The sequence below is a fragment of the Pagrus major genome, chromosome 11, assembly GCF_040436345.1.
Source record: "Pagrus major chromosome 11, Pma_NU_1.0".
NCBI classification, from domain to species: domain Eukaryota; kingdom Metazoa; phylum Chordata; class Actinopteri; order Spariformes; family Sparidae; genus Pagrus; species Pagrus major.
In genome coordinates, this window is record NC_133225.1 from 30,939,115 (window position 1) to 30,953,520 (window position 14,406).

The following is a 14,406-nucleotide window of genomic DNA, read 5'->3' on the forward strand; positions in this document are numbered from 1 at the left end:
CTGTAAGGACACTCCCACACAGAGTTTAAAAGCCTGCAACTCCCCTCCAGTTAGTTAGAACTGAAGAAGCTTCTTAGATGAGAGGTGAACTGTCTTCAGGAAACTGAAACATGTCCAGTTGCCTACGATACAGCACTTAGAAGTAGTTTATTGTAGTTTGTGTTATTCAACATTTCTGAGGATTATAATAACATTTTACCCATCAGCCACAACTTTACAAGGTTACACTGCAATCTGTGCAATCAAGCTGGATTTCAATAGTCCAGTTTATTCCAGTGATGTAGACTCAGGACTGGGACCCTAAACCTACTTAGGCCTGCTTGATATCTCTGCTATAGTAGTCAGTCAGTACTCTCATAGACTTCTCCTGCTTTTATCATAGATGAGAATGAACATGCACGCTGTTAAGCAATACATTGAGTAACCATAAAGGGCACTTTGCTGTTGGTCTGAGAAACAATATAAAAGTAAAAACAGAAAATAAGGCACATTAAACATTTTTATTTCTAAATACGTGGTTTGGCTGTTTTGCAATGCCCTATGCACCCTGTTGTAAAGATGTAGCAATGTTAGAATTGTTTCTGGTGAGAAATATGTTTTATTTTGCTGAGGTGATGGCCAACGCTGCAAAAGTTGGACCCAGATTTTTCTCCCAAAATAACCGAGTACAAGAAGCTGCTCAACAACCATCATCTATACTCAACACTGAAGCTGGGTGTCAAAGCCCAGACAGACCCCTCAGTGCTTCACAGAGATTACACAACAATTAAGATAAGACTGGATGACATTTTCCTCTCCCTCCCTCTCTCTCTCTCCCTCATTCTCTCTCTCTCTCTCTCTCTCTTTGTAGTATGATTGTGAAGAATGTTGTTTAAAGATTGTTTAAAGAAGGGAAATTATGTTCGCCTTTGATGTCTTCTAAAATATGAAACACCCAGAGGCTGATAGAAATGCAAAACACTCATCTCACACACACACACACACACACACACGCACACTGACTGTATTGCACAAAGTGCTACTTCACCCAAACTACATTATACAAATGGGCAAACAGACTAAACACTCATTTCACTTTTCACTGGAAATGACTTAACTGCACAGTTTCAGTTTGACCTCAGTGGAAGTGAGCAGTCACCTGAGCACCCCCGACTCTCTTTTTTCCCTCCACCCCCTCCTCTCTCTCTATCTCCCTCCCTCCCTCCATCTCTCACCCTCTCAGTCTGCAGCTTTCTGCTGACTCCAGGAATTATGATCTGTTTCCCGTCCACAGGAATAATAGAATACAGGAGGAGGGGGGGTCGGCAACAGCTTAGTGGAACAGTAGTGAGGAGTCCAGCTCCACTGTGGTTACACACTGTGTGTGTGTGTGTGTGTGTGTGTGTGTGTGTGTGTGTGTGTGTGTGTGTGTGTGTGTGTGTGTCTGCAAATGCGTTTATATCCAGATGTGTGAATGTGCAATATTTTCCTCTTTATTTCCATAAACTTCACACATTAAAAGATTATCCTTGGATGTGGACACACACGCAGAAACACACATTTAACTGTGATTAACAGCCATAAATTGGCGCCCTCCTCCCGTTATCTTGACAGTAAACGCCTCACGTATACAACCAGGCGGCGGGCTGCGGATCTCTCTCGAAAGCGCTGCCAGAGCCTTTGGGCACTTAACACTATCGGCAGTCAGATCCAGCCGCTGGAGTGTGTTTGGAGTGTGTGTGGAGTGCGTCCTCAGCCACGTAAATATTTATCACACGGCTCCCCCAGGAATTTTAATGAGCACTGATGGAGAGCAATCAACACAACAGAGCCCAGAGGAGAGAGAGGCGAGGAGATGAAGAGAAGTGACATTTTGTGATGTGATGTTTTGGCTTTTAAACATCACAAGAGGCTTTTACTGTTTTCCTGTGGAGATTCACACTTTCCTGCTTTTCTGCTAATTGTTTCCTGTTGTTTCTTTTGTGTGTGTGTGTGTGTGTGTGTGTGTGTGTGTGTGTGTGTGTGTGTGTGTGTGTGTGTGTGTGTGTGTGTGTGTGTGTGTGTGTGTGTGTGTGTGTGTGTGGTTTCCTGCATTGGTCGATCTGTAAATCGAGATGTTTACTCTTTTGAGATTTGAGGCAGCCGTACATGTCAGTCCTAGTGTAGTCTGTTTGTGTGTGTGTGTGTGTGTGTGTGTGTGTGTGTGTGTGTGTGTGTGTGTGTGTGTGTGTGTGTGTGTGTGTGTGTGTGTGTGTGTGTGTGTGTGTGTGTGCGCGTGTGTGTGTGCGCGTGTGTGTGTGGTGTGGTGTAGTGTAGTGTACATACTCATCAGGGTGACAGGGCCACCCTTTAGAGGTCACTTAACACATTGTGCGCAGGCCAAGCTGCATGGGGAGTCAGGGAAGGAAACCTGAGCTATAACTCACACAGCTCTCTCTGACACCCACACATAGAAACACACACATACTAGACCTGACCTTTGACCTCTGGCTAGGATTGGCTAATAACTGTCTTAGATTCCTGATGACACAGCAACTCACAATTCATTTAAATTTATCTCAGTGATGCTTTATTAGCTTGACCAAAAAATAAACATAAAATCACTGATTTGTGTTGTAACAGTGTCACACAGGGACACAAACAGTTGACCTTTTCAGTCCTAATCAACCACAAATCAAAATCAAACCATCAGAGCTTCATTTAAAGGCTTACTAAGAGTCTAGTGAGAATCTGAGGATTTTCTAAAGATCCCAAATATATCAGGCTGAATCTAGAATTTTTCCATTTGATGAATCAGTGCAGCTACAGAACACATGAAGTCATAGTTTCTATATTTCTCTTTAAACATCCTATTGAGTCAATGAAGAGCTGGAACAAGTTGATGCAGAATGAATGTGATTATTCAATTTAAATTAAATAATTGTTCATACCTTGAAGCAACTGAAGGCAAAATAGCAGAGAAAAACTGGATTTTTACGTGTTAACCACACATTATAACATCATATGAAATAGGAAATGTCTCTCAATTCAGATGTGTTTTGTGAGCTGTATTAACCTGATGTACATATATATTGCCAAAGTAATCCAAAAATATAAATACAGATGCATTATCATGCATTAAAAAATGTTACTGTAAGTCAATCAATCAGTTCCTCACAAAAACAATTCTTTAATCTCGGTCTCTGTCTCTTTTGTATATTATCCGTCTCTTTAGTATTTTTTTTGTTCAATTTCGAATTCGGTCTATTAGTAAGAAATGTGAAATACATTTGTCTTGCCAAAGCATAAAGAAATACAAGACATTATCTATTTTATGTATTTTTACTTCAAGTGCACTGGTGCCCTTAAAGCCCATTCATCAGCATTAGCTGTAGGCAAAGTTACGTCTCAGATTGTTTAATTTAAATAGTTTTAAGAGATCAATTTCTCAATTTTGAAAGATAAAAGCAAAAATTTGAGAAACGGGTAAGAAAATGTATTTTAATTGTTGTCTTCTTCTTTTCTGTCTTGCTTATCGTCTCCAACCCCAGAGATAGGGGTCCCCCTGGTTGGGAAACACTGTTCTAATGCCATGTTTAGGAAATGTACATCCAGACTTTCAGTCATTCAGTCAATTCACATTTGCTCTAATGGCATGAAAACATACTATTGTTAAAGCATATTGTCCAAGGTTTACAGTGTACACTCAGTATAATAATTCAGTATTTTGAAGTAAAAAAGAGAAGCAGTCATATGCACTTTACCACATAAGTCTCTTGTTTCATCCCTCCCTTCCTCCAGCTGAAACTGTGGGCCTTTTGTGCTCTAAAGGAAGTGATAAGTGGAGGCGATGCTGGCGGAGGTGTGTTAGAAATTGACCAGTGACAGATTTGTGACTCTGTGTCTGAACTGTGATGAAGTTCTCTTTTTTTGCTGCAAGTGCGTCTCCACCTGCACACACTTATATCAGCTCACATACCTGGTCACATGTTGAACACAGCAGCCTTCATGTTCCTACAGACAGACAGGAGTGTCGAGGCTCCTGAGGGGAAACATACTTGTCCCCTCTTCATGTCCCCATCACTGTCGTAACAGCTTTTCACCCTGGGTATAAAAAGCGCAGGATCAGGGTTGAGTTCTTCCATCAAAACCCCAGCGAGGTCAAAGGTCAGAACATATGGGTCTGCTCGGAACATCTGGGTCTGCTGGGGACATGGAGACCGTGAGCTTCAGACTCTCACAACATTCTCGGCCGCTTTATCTGATTTTCTTTGAAGTCTCTGTATATGCAGCCTCATGTCCACTACTGTACAAATACCAGAGACGCTACCGGACTTCCAAAACCACATCATAGTCTCCCAGCATGCAACCCTCAGAGAGAGAGAGAGAGAGAGAGAGAGAGAGAGAGAGAGGAGAGTTGTTTTCTTGAGAACGTTTGATCTGTCTTCCGTAAGTGGGTGGGTTTCCAGTAGGAAGAAAATAAATACAATTTACGGACATTTAACATTCTACCTATCCTTACATACAAGTGATGTAGGTGCTTGTATGTGTGTGTTCACACGCTGCTACATGTTGTGTGTGTGCCCTTATGTGTTTGGGGGTCAGCCCCGGTGTGCCGTGTGATTTATTGAAAGGCCTTGCAGTGATACCAGAATTCCTTTGCGTTAAATGCCTGCTCTGAGTGCCTTTTACTGCCTGTGTGCTTTATGGACCATGATCACACTCTATTTGTCTCTCACTTTTACATTTCTAAGGATTATTTTTTATGGCTTCTCATCTTTATTAGGGTAGAGAGTGTCAGGAAAAAGGCAAGAAGGGAGAGATGGGGAATGGTAGGCCTTGTAGTAGGGAATTAGTACTGTTCATGTCTGAGATTGTATCATCAAAGTTATGGCAAGAATGGATCAATAACAGTCCTATAGAGCAGGGGTTCCCAACCACTAAGGGGGGTGATGTTATTGCCATTTATGTACTACATTGTGTTTTGATATTTATTTTTCTTGGAAATGGCAAACTTTTTGTGATATATCACAGGGCAAATCATTGTTTATTAATATTAAAATGTTCAGAAAACTGATCTTATGTACGTAAAAGTGTAAATATATACAACAGTGTTTTTCAGTGCCTTCCAAAACCATTACAATTAGCCGTTACAGAGATGATATACATAATTGTTTCAGGGTTTGGCTATATAAATGTGCAAAAATTTTTGGTTCGAGTTGGGGAAATATTGTGTTTGGGTCATAAAAAACAAACTATCATAAGAGATTCAAGATTATCTGCTGATTAAAGAAAGGGGCTATGAATAAAGGTCTTTCTCTCTAACAAGTTTTGTAGTACAATAACAAGGTAACGTTACATCTGCCATTGCATCTTAGTTACAAAAGTCATATTTTGTATAGTCCTTTTCAGGGTAATGTTCGCGTTCCCTGACATTTAAACTTAGACTAGTTGACCTGTCTAAAAGTAAGAAAGAACTCAGAAAACAGTCAAAATGGAGCACACTTTAATCTTTAAAGTTGAACATTTTGCCAACAGTTGAGCATTTATTACATCTTAGAGGGTTAGGGTTAACTGTTAATCAGCGTTGTTAACAGATGTTCTTTTTTTATGAAGCAACATTTGACTAGGAAGACATAATATTTCAGTTAAAATTATGTCAGTGTCAGTTTGTGGTCATTGAAAAAATGTAAAAAGATCACTGTTATGCATGTGATAATAGCAGGAGAGAAGCCAGTTTCCTGAGAGCAAGAACATCAGATTTTGCAACAATTTGGTATGGAGCAGATTGTTTGTGTGACAAAACATTTTGAATATACTTGAACCTCAGTTTCATGGTTCAACCAGAGAAGCTAATGGAGACTGTAGTTTTGAGTGCCATTAACACATATAACTGGCAAAAAGATATTTTTTTCCAGAAACAAAGACATTTCTGTTTCTGTGGTGAGAAGCAATTGGCTAAACTGCAAACGTTCACACAACTGTTGTGTGGAGGTGATGATGGGCATCATGGTGACAATGACGGTAATAGTAAACAGTAACAGCTGTGATGTATTCCTGCTACTCTGCCAGCTTTAAATCCATCAAAGACGCCATAACAACGTCCTAATTCCTACTCATGATACGTATCAGTCCTCAGAGACTGTGATGCTCACTCACAGGCCTGTAACATGGTCTCAGATGGTGAATAGGCGTAGTTCACATTTTCATTTAATCTCTAAAATGTGTCTAATGCTCCTGGCTGAGGATTTTGTCACAGCTAATTTTCAGCTTTCTTCTACCAGTTGTTGTTATGATCACTGCTGCATATTTTCTCTGGGCAGAGTGCTGCCTTAAACAGGATGTACCAAAACGTTGGGTTTGACTCCAAATCGGATCCATATGAAGATTATATTGTGCCCCCATCTGTTAGTAGTTCATGTTGAATTATTTGCTACATGCTCAGTTTGGGGTGAGTTCACTTGGCCACAGAACGCTCTTGTTAGCAGTTTGGGAGCAGCTTCTTATTCAACTGAGCCGCACTCTGCAGACGGATCTGCGAGGGTGAGTTCGTCTGTCACCTGCAGAAATCCTGGTTGAGAAAGTCCAGGCGTTGGATTAACTTCCTGGATGCTGAACTGTGTGGTTGTCTGCTAAGACGGCAGACTTAGCAGACAAGAGTCTGATTTCAGTAGATGTTCTCCTGCCAAGCTCAGATGGAGATTTCAGAGGCTAGGCATGACGATGATGAAAATGATGATGATGATATGAGGCACTTCTTACTTCCTGTTGGCACTGGATTTCATTTAGGGCTGCACTATATGGTCAAAAAGTCATATTGCGATTATTTTGACAGATATTGCGATATAATTCATGATAATTATGGATGATTACATTTTACTTCACAATTTTCATTGTCATTGAAATACTGGTAAAATCATGATGATGTGGCATTTTTCCCAGTCTCTGCCAAACAAACATGTTTTATTACATTTGGAGAATAAGCTTTGTAGGTGAGAGCATCTGCAGCACTACAAAATTTCATTAAAACACTGTTTGTGACACATTTTACCTTTATGAAATAATTGCAGTTCTTGCGATTTGGATATTGCATTTAGTCATATTGCAATTATCTTTCAATTTTCTTTTTTTTTTTTTTTACATTGTTTAAAGACTATAAAAATGTTTTTCTTTACAAAATCCTTTGTCTTTAACAGAAGTTGCATTACAAGAACTAAAATGTAGGCTAAAACAGTATCTGATCGGTGAACAAGACTTAGAATATGACGGAGCATCTTTAATGCCAAATTTCGATGCTTGACTTCCTGTGTTTAGCTCTCTCAGTGATGGATTTTTACTATTCTTGGAGTCCCAAAAACCTCATGTGGTGAAACTTTGCTACACAACGTCCTACTAAAATGATGATTCTCAAATCTTGGGAAATAATAAACCCTGGGCCACTTAGCTAATTTATGCTTTCACATCTGCATGGCCACAAGGGTTCTTTGTGACGCAAATTTCATCATCAAACCATGTCTGTCACATTCTGACGTTTCAAAGCGTCATCTGGGACTGAGATTCAACAGTCAACTACCTTTCCCCAAGAGGTTACATTTTGTTGCTTTATTTACAAGATGTTTGAGGACAGCATTGTTTGTACTGGTCGTCTGTGCAAATTTGTTGGTTAAGGTTGTGCAATTGAGTCAGTCGGAGCCAACTGGAACTCAACTAGAAGCAGGAAACACATTGTTGTATTTGTCAGTGGGCCTTGCTTCAGTTGAAGTGAATGACAGGCGCTTCCACCTTGACTGAGGTGACTCACAGCAGGTAGTTACAGGTCACAGCAGATATTAAGTGCTTTCGGTTGTCGTTGCCAAAGCAAGAAGGGTCAGGGTAAGGTCTTACCTGAGTCTCAGTAAGCCCTCATCGTTTGGCATTTCGTCAACAGGACTATACATCACAGCTTGGAGTTAATTTCAGTTCATTTGACTTACATATGCTGACAGAAGCTAAACAAAAGGCTACTTCAGGGTTTTTTTCCCCACTACTCTGCAGTGCGCCAAACTGTCTTTGCATTTTTTTCCCCTTCATTTATTTTGGCATCTGCATCTGACAGGCTCATATCACATAAGACCCGCCCTCTTGGCAGTCAGCAGCCAATCAACAAGAGACAGAAACCGTGCAACACATGAATCTTAAACTTGGTTTAGTTTTCAACAAAAATGTTAAAATATTATCTGTAACACTTCGGAGAAGCTTCAGAGTTCGTGAGGAGACCAGCTGATGTTTCTTTAATGCCAGCTACACAATGTTCTCCATTACAAACCTTAATCAATATAATTATGAAGCAAGTGGATTATTCAATATAATTGTTGAGTAAGTCACCCTATAATAATTACTTCAGCCCCATGATAAATTACATCTCATTGCTGTAGGTAATTAGTCTGAAAATGTTTCCAGTTATGGCTTCAGAGCCAAAAATGGATGTGAGTAATGTACAGTGCTGCTCACATGAGAAAGAGCTGTTTGTGCTGCTGTTACAGGTGGAGGAGAAAATTGTTTGTAGCTTTCATCTGAGCCATGTGAAGTTAAAAATAAAGACAGCTCACCTGGAATTGAACCGAGTTTTCAAACTGAGCAGTGTCACCAGCTGAATCAGCCTGTACTTGTTCACTATGTGTGTGTTCAGTGTTCTTGCCTTTGTGTGTAATCCGAAGAGTGTGATTAAGCGCTGTGGAGCCTCTTTGAGATGTGGGTCTCTGCTCAAGAAAAGGCTGAACTATGCCAATGCTGCTGTGAGCGTTCCTCTGTAATAAGATCACCCAGAAAAGAAATTTTCGAGAGGTTCAACGTCAGACAGAAACACTGCTCTTTTTTCGTGTAGGTCTGATCTCTAGATCTGGTTTCATGGTTTGAACTCAGCATTTTAGATCCAATTAATGGAAAGTTAATGCAACAGCATCCAATATGTGGCACCCTATCCTATTTTGTAACAAGGCCATCATGTGCAAACTGGTATTCTCAGTTTGTTGGGGAAGAACTCCACTGGTCCTCAGCCGCATATAGCACCTTTTGCCTGAACCAGGTTTTCATTTATGGCTCAGCATCGGATCTGGCCTGGTGAAAGCATCACTACAACACCAGGCACACTTAGTGAAACAACCGGCAATGAGACGATCCTGTGGCGTTAGTGTTTATGTTCTTTGATTGACTATGCTGGAGAGTGATGATCGCGGTGAGCAGAATATTTGCAGTGGTTTTTCTAATTTACCGAAACAGAGAAGATGGTTATGCTTATTTTCAACTTGCTTCATGTTGTTTTCCTTATACGCAATCTCTACAAGCATCGGAATCATGTTGGAGAAAACACAAGCAGCCCTGATCTTTCACAGGTCAATCACAGTACTTAAAGTCAAGAAAAGTCTATTTAACAGGAGGGCGGGGTAGTGGGTTGATGAGACCCGACTTTGAGTCCAAGTCAAACTCAAATTTTCTTTAACCCAATCTACAATGTATTCCTAAACCTTACCAAGTTGTTCAGCTGTGTAAACTTAACCAAACTACAACCATTTCACCGAGTTTACAGTCCAGAACTCAGGAAATGTGAAATGTTTCTCAGCAAGCTTTATTTTAAAAGTCTAACCACACGTTAAGCATTTTTTACTGCTAACTTGATCGTGGAGCCCCGCACATGTGAACGGTATGAACATGTGCAGAACACATGAAAAGTGACGGTAGAAGGCTACCTACAGCGTCATATTTTGAAGATTCAGGCCACTGACAAGTTGGGAGTGACAACATGTTTGGTATATCCATGGCCTCTGCTGCCCCAATGTGTAGTTACATTTTTCAGCTATATGCATAGGCTCTGGAGCTACACTGTAACCCCTTAACACACACGACAACTTAAAGTAAATCCCTGTGACAAGTTCCAAAAACAGAAGAGTGTAAGGCTTTCTATAGCAGCAATCAATGCCCATAGTTTTGGAATGGGATGCATGAGTGAAATGTGTGGGTGTCCACATACTTTTGGCCATGTAGTGTATGTAATTTTAACTTCCATGCAGAGCAAAAACATAAAAGAAAGACAGAGGAAAGCACCAAAGCCATGACTGTGTTAAAGAATTAAAAAGACAGAAAAATAGAAGTCTTTGTTGTCCTTTCATAATGATTTGAGTCATTTTGGAATTAGCTGCAGGATGAAGGAACATACAGTATCAGTTAATTGAAAAAAATTTGATTCTTCAGTATAAGGTTTCACCGCAACGTTTTATTAGACCTCTTGAGGCCAACATGTGTGTTTCTGATACAAGCTCATACAGATGATGCCAAAGACATGGAAAAAACCCTCGCAAAAACTAAGATGGAAATAGAAGTCGGAGAAAGACAGGAAACATAACAAAGACGTAAAGTTGTTTTCGGTCTCTTTGGTGGTCTCAAGCACGGTCTCTCTGGATCTTGAACCCGGTGCAAAACACAACGGGGGGAAATGTGTAAGGGGGTGAGTGGGGGGTGAGTTAAGGGGGTTACACCACCAGAGTCCCACAATTCATCATCCTCTGGCACCGACGGGGGCTGTCTGGACAGATCGGTGGTGGGGAGCCGAGAGGGCGGATTGATGGCCAGCGAGACTCTGTGACCTCCCTTTTTCCCCTAGAGAGGAGATAGTGTGTGTGTGTGTGTGTGTGTGTGTGTGTGTGTGTGTGTGTGTGTGTGTGTGTGTGTGTGTGTGTGTGTGTGTGTGTGTGTGTGTGTGTGTGTGAGTGAGTGAAATTATCACTCTCCATCTCTCGCATCCTGTTGAAGAAGTCAAGTTTGGATGTTGAGTCGAATCCAGGATGTCTTTATATGAGGACGACACATCAGATCAGACATGACAGATAATTTATTTTTCTTTCTCTCCCTCTCTGTTCAGGACTACCTCCATGGCGACTGCACCAAAGCAAAAACTACAATGGGCTGGGCGCCAAAAGTAACTTTTGAGGTGCGTATCACTCACCTGGTTAAATCAATATCAGATATAAGTGAGAATATTTTTTTACACAAGTACAGACATAAAATGATTCTGTGAAGTATAATTCAGCCACAGAAAGGACAATAATATAATAATAACTGTCGATAAAATACCAAAACGAGCAATTCTATGAGAAATGGAGGAATATTTTCTAAGAAAACAGCACAGAGAACTGAGTGTCTGCATGTATCTGTGGTGGCTGGGGTAGCACAGCCTGCTTTTGTGACCAGATTTTTATTAAGTTAAACATAACCAACATTCACTGACTGCAGCAATGAAAATCCAACAAATTAGCAGCAAGTACAATTATAGGCCTTCCAGAGAAATTGTGTCTTATATCAGCCTGATATGAACCTATTGTATGTTATATGGGATGGAATATGAAATATTTTCCTTTTATTGGAAACGTTTTGAAGCAAAACGTCATTGTGGAAGGCATGGAATTTAATAAAAAATAATAACCAAAGAAGCCATGTATGAAAACAAATCAAACTGATGTTCAATGCTATGAACTGCATTCAACTGTTAGGCAAAGCTAATTTTGGATTTGCTTTTAGTTTATTCACAGCAGAATTTTGTAAAACTATAACATGATATGATCAAATACTGTTGCGTATTGTCTGGGTTATTGTTAATACAGTGCCTGAGTTTTGATGCTGATGCAATATTTGAGAAATATAACATATTTCTCTATAAAACTCTCTTTTTGTTTGACAAAAAAGCAAAAGTTCTCAAGTGTTAAAAGTCGTCTGAACACAAGCAGCCAAACAGGAATGTTGCCTAAATATAAAATGGTATAAAAGTGGCAGACTTTTGAATTAAATCATGATCAAGAATAAACAAACAAGACTCTGAATCTGACCTCACATTCAGTGACAATTTTTGTCACTTTACAGTTTTTGATATTCCTAAAAAGAGCAATGAAAGTTCAATACCCAGCCCTGACATCATTCATTCTTCAAATACACTCCAGCTGAAGGTCGATACATGTTTTTATTAGATACGAGCAAGCTCTCACTGTGTCAGAGTCGGTGTCTTCGTTAACAGCAGCCCTGCTATAAACCACAATGTAAATAAATCAAAACAACACATTATTATTACTATCAGAGGCTCTTTCATGTAATTTTCATTAAATGACAGTTGTCAACCAGTGTAGAAACCGTCCCTTCTTTCATTTAAAATGAAATGTTGACTTGTGTCCCTCTGCAGGAGCTGGTGAAGGAGATGGTGGATGCTGACATCGAACTGATGAAGGCAAACCCAAACGCCTGAGGCCGGATCAGTCGGTCCACCCAGGACGGAAACATTTTACACTCCTGTGTTTCACCACTGAGACCAGCAGTGGAAGGAGCACGAAGCATTTTTACCTTTGTGACATTTCCAAATGATGTAATCATGTCGTTTGTCTTCTTGGTTAAGGAGGTTAAACTGGACCATTCATTGCCTTTGTGTCTTGTGTCTATTGTTAGCATGTCATGTCATGTTTGATTTTGTTATGTTATCACATAGCAGGGATGCCTTTTTTATTCTCCAACATTGATCATGTTATAATTTATAGCCATGGCAAATTTTGAGGGTTTTATTTATATGCATTTGTTTCTTTTGATTGTGGTTTGTGGTCTTTATGTCCGGATATAATTGAGAACTATGTAAATAATTAGTAATAATAGTAGTAATAATAGTAATAATTCACTGGGAAATAAGAATCCAGGGTTTATTAATGATTTGACATATACATGAATAAATGAAACATTTGGTATAATAAAAACTGATCTTCTTAAATGTCGTGTCAGTGTTTTTTTGGTGATGTAGAAGGGGTAAAACCGTGTGTTTGTGTTTGTGTGTGTGTGTGCGTGTGCGTGTGTGTGTGTGTGTGTGTGTTGCCCAGGTTGTGCAGGGGTCGGCTGGCTCAGCTTCCGTCGTTTCTCCCCTCTTTGCTCGCTCCGGCTTTCCAGGGTTTTTATTAGCGAGCACACTGCGCTCTTTTTATTCGGCAGGAAGTGCGTCTTTCCCCGCGCCCGGAGCCCCAGAGTCCCGCTCTCAAACACCTCTTGTCTGTCCAGACTGGCTGCACATTTCAAAGGCGCACTGAGAGCGAGGAGCCTTGACCCGGACCTGCTGTGGTCCTGATGATAGTCGGGACGTTTTTACACTGAAAACACCTCCCATTTAACAGGACTTATTTAAACCAACTGAGACGTCTTTTGTCTCTTAAACTGCGTTTCTCTGCGGTGAATTAACACTTAATTCTAGAGTAAAGTCTTAAAACTGCTGTGAGAGGATTGAAGTTTTTAAGGCAGTGCGGTTTAAGTTGAAACACGTGAATCTGAATCATCTTTAAAGATTTTTCTCTCGTTTTTGCAAAAATGACTGATTAATATATTCGCCAAAATATAGATTTCTTGCACGTTTATTAATCTATCTGACACATTCTGAATGAAATGAATAATTGATTACAATACACGGAACTAGATGCTGGATGTATGTTTTAATCCAGACACCGAATTTGGGATATTTTCTAAAGGTGAGAAGAGAAGTAAAAAGAGCGATACAAACAATGTAAAAGTACTCTGCTGTAACTGAAAGTGCTTTACCCCAAATCCTCCCTAAGAAAAAGTATTATACTATAGGCAAAATATACTTCATATATCAAAAGTAAAAGTACGCATTGTTCAGCAGTTATTATTGGATTGTTATTAATACTGATGCATTAAAGTTAAAGAATAATTTTAATATTGTAGCTGAGGTGGAGCTCAGATTAATTGTATGTTGATTGGTAGTTTTATCTAAAGTAATGCCTTAAAATTATGAGTTTTTCTTATATTTTACATATAAAAATCATAATCTCTAAAGTAACGAAGCTGTCAGATAAGGAAAGGAGTATAAATGACAGAAGTCCCCCCCGTAAACGTAGCGGAGATTCAGCATAAAGGAGCAGAAACTGCTCAAATGTGTCCTTAAATACAGTACTTGAGTAAATGTACTTAGTTACTCTCCACTGACCTGTTATTTTGGGGTCGAGCGCTTTGACTGAATACCCCTGCGGAGCCCTGAAGCGCTCAGTGAGCGGTGTGAGCAGGCTGGGATCGCCTCTGTCTGTTGTGCGGGACAAAACACCTACAGGACGTTTAAGAGTCTGTGTGATCGTCCTGGACAGCGCTGCGTCTGTGCGCTGGGCTCTGAATGAGAACCAGATGTGGCTCTGAGGTTGTTTGGGCCCCTGAAACCGCTGCTGAGAGCAGAAAACACACACTGAGCGGGCTCAGCCTCTCGCAGGTGCACCGCGTTTAGAAACAGCTCAACAACAATTAGGCGAGTCTTGTGATCAGGTTTACTGCTGGCAGTCAGAGAAAGAGAGCTGAACTGGATCTGGAGCCCGAATGGAAAGAAATCAGAAACTTTGATGCAGCTAAACAAACAGTTAGAGAGGATTAAACAGCTGGACGGTCGATTTA

General features: G+C 40.2%; 1 protein-coding gene across 1 annotated transcript in view; it reads left to right on the forward strand.

Annotated features, from left to right (window-relative positions):
- Window positions 1-12,733, forward strand: part of gmds (GDP-mannose 4,6-dehydratase) — a 180,322-nt gene extending 167,589 nt beyond the window's left edge. Inside the window, exons 10-11 of the mRNA XM_073476727.1 lie at window positions 10,853-10,921; window positions 12,161-12,733. Coding sequence (XP_073332828.1) covers window positions 10,853-10,921; window positions 12,161-12,223 — 132 coding nt within the window. The 3' untranslated portion in view covers window positions 12,224-12,733. The remainder of the gene's footprint in view (window positions 1-10,852; window positions 10,922-12,160) is intronic.
- The last annotated feature ends 1,673 nt before the right edge of the window (window positions 12,734-14,406 follow it).